At 35.9% G+C, this 7,911-nt stretch overlaps 1 protein-coding gene across 1 annotated transcript; it reads left to right on the forward strand.

Moving 5' to 3' along the window:
* Window positions 1–361: 361 nt before the first annotated feature.
* Window positions 362–6,580, forward strand: LOC107030941 (probable methyltransferase PMT3). Its single transcript, XM_015232156.2, has 8 exons — window positions 362–511; window positions 2,577–3,005; window positions 3,191–3,355; window positions 3,479–3,661; window positions 3,794–4,388; window positions 4,966–5,078; window positions 5,210–5,430; window positions 5,932–6,580. The coding sequence occupies exons 2-8, from the start codon at window positions 2,742–2,744 to the stop codon at window positions 6,245–6,247; spliced, it is 1,857 nt and encodes a 618-aa protein (XP_015087642.1). The 5' UTR covers window positions 362–511; window positions 2,577–2,741; the 3' UTR covers window positions 6,248–6,580.
* Window positions 6,581–7,911: the final 1,331 nt, after the last annotated feature.

The raw sequence follows: 7,911 nt of genomic DNA on the forward strand, positions 1-7,911 counted from the left end.
CTCTAAGATAATACTCTCTCTATTTCTAAAACAAATAAGTACAATTTTGAATTTGTTTTAAATTTATTGACATTTTAAAATTTATAAATGATTGATCTTATTTTTCCAAAATTACCTTGTTTGTAATTATTTTTTATTTTCTAGGAATAGGCCATTTTTGTGTCTTTTTTTTTTTCCTTCAATTTCACACTTATCAACATGAAAGTTTGTACCTTTCACTTCTATACCCTTTATTTTCTCAAAATGGCATAAAATATCCCTAGATTTTCACCTTCTCACTGAAAATGAGATCCAATAGCCCAACCCCAACCCCACCCTGTCGGCACCCCACCCCCATTCCTCCCAACTGTATCCAATAATACATTTTTTTCATTTTATACAGAGCTTTGTTCCACTCTCTTTCTCTCCATCATACACTTAACTATTTTCTTGTTTTTCTTGACACGTCCTACTATTCTCAATTTGTAAAACGTACTCATTTCTCCAATTTCAGATCTGCATCTATTCTGCTGTAAGATTCTTTTTTATTTTTGTGGATCTGACTGATTTCTTGCTTACCTATTTGCTTTTTTTCTACTTCTTAATTGGTTTCACTCGGCAAAGTTCTAAGTTTTTTGTTCAAACGTTAAAGACGCGTTTAATGGTAGCGATTAATATTGATGATTTGTATTAATAATTATAATTTTTTTTTTCAATATTCGATCTTTCTTACAGATTTTGTACAAACTTAATCTCTATTATTTGCCTATCCAGTCAGAGTTGTAATCTTTCGTTGTACTGTTTCGAACCCGAACCCTCGCCATTTTGCTTGTTAATTCAAATCTTTTTGCTCTAATATTGTGGACGCTTTAGTTACTGCTTAATCTTGTTGATTTGTTGTAGCAATCGTGAGTTTTTTCTTAATATTGAATATGGCTTACCCATTTGCTCTCTTTTGCTTCTTAATTGTTATAAGCTAGTTTAAAGTTTGCTCTAATGTTTTAGCCCCTTTTAACACTAGTAGTTAATCTTGTTTTTGCCGGATATTGAATCTGGCTTATCCATTTTGGCCTTTTTTGATTGTTAATCCTACCTAGCGTAAGTTCTGATCTTTTGCTATAATGTTTTAGATCCTTTAATGTGTTAGAATGTTTTGAACTAGTGTTTAATCTTGTTGATTTATATTAACATGTTTGTTTTTAACATTGAATCTAGCTTACTCATTTTTGGCCTTTTGTGCTTGTTAATCATGCTCAGCTAGGGAAAGTTCTAATCTTTTGCTCTATTTCTTGTACATGCCATTGCTTAGTCTTGTTGATTTGTATCGACAATCATGTTTTTTTTAATATCGGATCTGGCTTGTCCAAGACATTTGCGTTTGAGCTGGTTAAGTATCCATCTAGGCCAAAATTTGTTCTTTGGTTCGGTTGTTTGTACTCATTAATGTTACTGGTTGATCTTGTTAATTTGTATCAGTAGTAATTATGGGTCGTTTAATGGATCATGTTGGATTCTGCTTATCCTTTGCCATTTTTATGCTAAAATTCTCAGCTAGGGTAATATCTGTTTTCTGCTTTTGTTGTTCGACCTATTAATGCTAATAGGGCCTAGACTTGTTTATTTGTATAAGTAATCCTGGATTCTTAATTGCATCAACCCAGATCCGTGTTTCAGCAAGTTTAAATTATCCTTATACCTGTCATCAGTATAAGCACATTATTGCTTTGATATCCAAGGATAAAAGTTGAATTTCATTGGTCTTCACAATTAGTCCAAATGTTTGTATGCATCGGAATCTTGTTCATAGTTGAGATACTACTCAGCTGTAGATATGGGAAGTTCCATTGTGAATTTGCATTTTTTTAATATAGTAAAAAGCATCTAAACTCTCTTTTTTCAGTCGTTGTACGAAAAATAGAATGTGAGGCAGTGGAAGACACTGCCGACAATGTAGCCTGAAACGTAAATGATATACCAGCAGTTAGCCAACTCTGTTTCTGGAATTTCACTTGACATTGTCTTCCTCTTCCAGTTCCATTTTTCCTTCTGAATGCATCACTTAGTACACTATAAGTGTGATTTGATGCCTATTACTTCTTTTTTTTGGGGGGGTGGGGGGGGTGGGGGGTGGATGTGGTTCTTTGGTAATCCGTTAAAAATAAGTGCTGGTTTGATCTTTCTTATCATCTATATGTTGCTCCGTCTCATTCCCTAACTGGCTAGAGAAGTAGACATACCTATCGTCTAATTTCAAGGAGTAATACCCAAGTTGGAGTATCATATCCGAGCTTGAGCCAGGAAAATTTCGTGGAGTTCAATATGACTTCAAAGATTGTTTCTGAGATCATGAAATTGTACAAGAAACATAGTAGAAGTTTAATTTACATGTTCTTTTCAAAGAAATATAGTATGTGTGAATGCAAGATTGCAATATCTACTTCGGTTGGACGTTTATAATGCTTTTTTTTTAATTTTTTGGATTCTTTTTTGAAATATCTCGGTGGCTTTTCTTTCTTTTTATTTTAATTTTTATTTTTTGTTTGCCCTTTGCCACACTACTCGAGTTGATCTAGTTGTTTTTGCATGTGATTTTGCAGGTTATTTCACCAATAGAAGAAATCCATCTTCCTTCAGAATCTAATTTCTGCAATCTGTTAGGTTCGGGATCTTGGAGCTAACTGGTCCACCTAAGCAATGACTTCTAAGAACTGAAGGGGAAAGGGTGAAGGTGAAGCTTTTTTAAAGATTCTAAAACTACACAAATGATGCGAGGGAGATCAGATGGAGCGCAGAAGAAGCGCTTATTGACTTCTGTAGCTGTTGTTGCACTCTTTGTTGTTGTCCTGTATTTTTATTTTGGCTCTAAGAGCAACGGTGAGTCTGCTTTAGAGTATGGAAGCCGATCATTGAGGAAACTGGGATCCTCGTATTTGGGTGGAGATGATGACTCTGATCTTAGCAGCAAGCAAGATGAGAAGTTTGGGCTGGAAGATGGTGAAGATGGCATCGTTTCTAAGAGCTTCCCAGTGAGTATTATTTTTCCTTTTATATTGTTCTTTTTCGTTTTGTTGATAGATGATGTCACAATCACTCTCATTTAACTAACCCGTGAGACTGTGTGGCTATATGGAAGACCGGGAAAACACTTGCCGCATTTTGGTTGTCTTGTTAACTTTCTAACTTTTGTTCTACTATTTTTGTCTCTTTAAAGGTTTGCGATGATCGACATTCGGAGTTAATTCCCTGTCTGGACAGGCATCTCATATACCAAATGAGATTGAAGCTGGATCTAACATTAATGGAGCACTATGAAAGACATTGCCCATTGCCCGAAAGACGTTTCAATTGCTTGATTCCTCCTCCAGCTGGATACAAGGTGCATAAGCTATATCAGTACTAAATATAAGTCAAGAATATGCTCTAACTTCCAATGTTATTCGGGTTTTTTTTCTGATCAGACACATCTGTTTTTGCTTTCGCCCCTTGGATGTTGTTGTAGGTACCGATTAAGTGGCCAAGAAGTAGAGATGAGGTTTGGAAGGCAAACATACCACATACTCACCTTGCACATGAGAAATCTGACCAAAACTGGATGGTTGTTAAGGGTGAAAAGATCATATTTCCTGGTGGAGGCACTCACTTTCACTATGGAGCTGATAAGTACATTGCTTTAATTGCAAATGTGAGCACTCTATCTCTTGAAATATTGCAGATCTGTCAATAGAAAGAAATATGTAACCAGCCTTAGTTAAATCGTCAACTCTTAAGATGTTCACACTCCTCAAAGTTGTCTTACCTGTAATCGTGATTGCAGATGCTGAAATTTCCGAACAATAACTTGAACAATGGAGGAAGGATACGCACAGTTTTTGATGTTGGTTGTGGTGTGGCTAGTTTTGGTGGTTATCTTCTATCCTCTGATATCATAGCAATGTCATTGGCACCGAATGATGTGCATCAGAATCAGATCCAATTTGCCTTAGAGAGAGGAATTCCTGCATATCTTGGTGTTCTTGGGACAAAAAGGCTTCCTTATCCAAGCAGATCATTTGAATTTGCTCACTGTTCCCGTTGTAGGATCGATTGGCTTCAGAGGGATGGCATCCTTCTTCTCGAGCTTGATAGGGTGCTTAGACCTGGAGGCTATTTTGCCTATTCATCTCCCGAAGCATATGCACAGGATGAAGAGGATCTCAGAATATGGAAACAGATGAGCACACTTGTTGAACGCATGTGCTGGAGAATAGCAGAAAAAAAGAACCAAACAGTGATTTGGGTCAAGCCTCTAAACAACGACTGTTACATGGAAAGACCAGCTGGTACTCAACCACCACTTTGTCGGTCCAATGATGATCCTGATGCTGTTTGGGGTGTGAACATGGAAGCATGCATAACACCTTATTCTGATCGTAAGTGTCCTGTCTCTTGCTTATTTTCATTCTTGAGCATCGGTGATGGTGGGTATACCTGTGTAAAGCAGTAAAAATGCAGATAGAAGTGTTTTGTACCTGGTCAACTAAGCAATAGTAACTCATAACAAAAATAATGTTAACTTTGCGAACCCAACTTCAGAATCAGATAGAATTAAACACCAAAATTTGTAGTTTCCGGAAGGCTTTCTCGAACAATGCATAGTATACTGAGAAAGTCCACTCGTCAAAGCACCTAAGCACGATCAAAAGTTATAGTTTTGAGTGTACAATGTCATGTACACTAAACAATGTATAGCTCTTCCTGGATTGTTCAATCTTCTAAGTGAATTTTCGTGCGTATGTGCTAAGATTATGTTTGGAGCTTTTTATGGAGTGTTTACATCTGATATTGTTCCATTAGTTTTGTGATACAATAGGCATAAGCAGAAGTTCTAATTTGTTTTTATCAAAGAAAATAAGTCATAGATTTGCTGAAGCTAGTAAACAATGCTAATGTTAGTTCTGTTTCGTTTTCCTCAAAACGTATAACCTTATTCTCATTTTCTGATATCAGATGACCACAAAGTTGGCGGAAGCGGGTTGGCTCCTTGGCCAGCAAGGCTATCCACTCCTCCTCCTCGTCTTGCTGATTTTGGGTATTCAAGTGAAATGTTTGAGAAGGACATGGTAATTTTATGATCTTATTTTTTCGACTTCTGCCATATCATTCCACATGTGAGATTAAAGTGCTCAGGTGAATCGTGAGAATGGAAAGGAAAAGCTTATTATACTTCTTGCTTTTGTTGGCTTATTCGCAGGAGCTTTGGCAGCGAAGAGTTGAACATTACTGGAATATTTTAAGTTCAAAGATTTCTTCCGACACACTGAGAAATATCATGGACATGAAGGCCAATATGGGGTCATTTGCTGCTGCTTTGAAGGACAAAGATGTTTGGGTCATGAACGTTGTACCCAAAGATGGACCTAACACTCTCAAGATTGTATATGACCGTGGTTTGATTGGCACAACTCATGACTGGTACGTAAATGATTTCTTACTTCACAGAACTACGTAGATTTCTCCCGTCTATTTTATAGGCATCAATCTAGCATCCTTCACAAAATCGACCTTGTGAGATTCTCTTAGTAGGTCTATTAACCGACAGCAAAGATGAAATTTAAAACCTGCTTAAATATCAATAATCTGAGGAAAAAATGTACATTACTGTTTTAATTTGCTTGGACTCTTCAAAAATTCCAACATGTGCGTGTCACTTTTGGAGGATCTAACACGGGTGCAGCAACATTTTTGGTAAATTCTCTCAACGTAAGTCCTTGAGCCTAGGGTCTATTAGAAACTGTCTCTCTACCTCTGAGGGACCAAGGTCTGCGTACACTCTACCCTCCTAGTCCCCACTTTTTGGGACTACGCTGGATATGTTCTTGTTGTTGTTACCATAAGAAGCATGCAGACCTTTAGAATCTCGGAACCAGAGCTGATCATCGGAAATCTTACTTCCTTGCACATCGTTGAGTGCAGGTGTGAAGCATTCTCAACATATCCTAGGACCTATGATTTGCTCCATGCATGGAATATATTCTCCGACATTGAAAAGAAAGGCTGCAGTGGTGAGGATCTGTTACTCGAGATAGATCGCATAGTAAGGCCTAGTGGTTTTGTCATCTTCCGCGACAAACAACATGTTATTGACTTTGTAAAGAAGTATTTATCTCCGTTGCACTGGGAAGCGGTAGCTGATCCAACGCCAGATCAAGACCAGGAAGGGGATGAGATTGTTTTCATTATCCAAAAGAAGTTGTGGCTCACAAGTGAAAGCATCAGAGATACAGAGTAAATGAAGTTTGCTACACTAAAGCATCACTTCATCTTGATTCATTTTTTCTCCTAACTTTTGAGATAAATTAAGAACAACACACCTCAAAGGTCAAAGGAGATATCAGTTTGATTTTGTAGTATTTATGATATTTATTTCTTACTTTTCATCATTTTACTTAATTTCCAGTTGTTGTTTCATTTAGTTGACAAACTCATAGACTACATATTATATGCATTTATAGGCTCCATTCTTAAATTTTGGCATTGGTAAAAGCTTACTTTATGCATTACATGTAATGTAAACTTATGTGTTAAACATGTTGCTGAAATGCATAAGATTCAAAAAGTCTCATAGAAGGAGTTAGCAAATATATTTACTTGATATATGTTCCCTATTAACTTTTTTTTAGTTAATCCCTATTAGAGGTACTTAAAAACTATTAAAACCTTTCGGGGTAGTTCAGTGGTCTGGGCTCGGGATTGGGATTTTCATGTTAGAGGTCTCAAGTTTAAAAGTCCTTGCCAGCAAGCAATCGGTTTGCCATCAGGGTCGAACTCGTCGTACTGAGCTTGTCTGGTGCGGGTTTCTATTGCATAGAAGTAAAGGGTTTTATCCTGTCAACACTCGAAGGATAGCGAATGCGAATTTTTCTTAGAAATAAAAAAAAAAGTTAATGAAGTGGTTATTTCCCTTAACTATTCATTTAATAAGTAATACTACTAACAGCTTTAAATCTTAAATTTTTGCCTCTTCTACTAATCATGTTTGAATGTCAAATCAGTTAGTTATAGGCTGTGTGAATCTTCTATAATCATTTTTTGCTCTATATTTGGGTCTATTTGCCCTAACACTATATACTTTATTTTTTTTTTAACACAAAATAATATTTTAAAGGCACAATGCACATATATAAACACTTTAATAAATTTGGTCTTCATTAAAAGTTGAACACCTCAACTTTCATTGCGACCATCTAAACTCCTCGATCTGATACAAGTACGTTCCACAAATATCTTAATGTTAAAAAAGTATATCCAGAATTGAGTTGTTTACTGTGCTAACTTAAATCAAGTTAAGTAATGAAGGTCTATGTACAGATATATGTTACACATTTATTTGATCTAGTGTAAACATCGAAAACTAAACAAGGACGACCACTTTATAATATGAATGATCAATAGACAACGCCGTTGCACTCATTAGTCACTATCACCAACCATCTTACACCCCATCCTTGCCTTAATAGGCAAAAATTTCAAAAGAATGAATAATTACGTTTCAATTTCAAACAAGTTCGAGCAATATACAATACCAAATTGGAAATATTAGAAGGCCCAACCCAGATTCTTGCCTGTACAAAACAGCACTGTGTGACTAATGACAACACTCAACAAAATCAAATCAACACCCCCACCAAATGGCCCCTTTATAAGAATATTATAAAAATAGGACAAGAAGGGTCTCTTTGCAATGAAGTAAACTAATTATGTTTGTCAATTTGCCTATCCATAATTGGGCACACTCATCATACAACATAATAATACTATATACTTTAATTTATATACATCATCAACGTATCCGCTTTTTATATTATTATCAGGTCACTCAAAAAATATCTATACGTAAACTTTTTTAAAATATGAAATTTATAATCTTAAAAATGACACAAATTACATGTTATA

This window comes from Solanum pennellii, chromosome 9 (assembly GCF_001406875.1).
Source record: "Solanum pennellii chromosome 9, SPENNV200".
Lineage (NCBI taxonomy): Eukaryota > Viridiplantae > Streptophyta > Magnoliopsida > Solanales > Solanaceae > Solanum > Solanum pennellii.

What these genes read in the sequence shown, in the direction of transcription:
- LOC107030941 (XM_015232156.2), top strand. Translation starts at nt 2,742, where the DNA reads ATGATGCGAGGGAGATCAGATGGAGCGCAGAAGAAGCGCTTATTGACT. An exon ending in CTCCTCCAGCTGGATACAAG is followed by an intron (nt 3,356 to 3,478) that starts GTGCATAAGCTA and finishes ATGTTGTTGTAG; the next exon opens with GTACCGATTAAGTGGCCAAG. An exon ending in AAATGTTTGAGAAGGACATG is followed by an intron (nt 5,079 to 5,209) that starts GTAATTTTATGA and finishes GCTTATTCGCAG; the next exon opens with GAGCTTTGGCAGCGAAGAGT.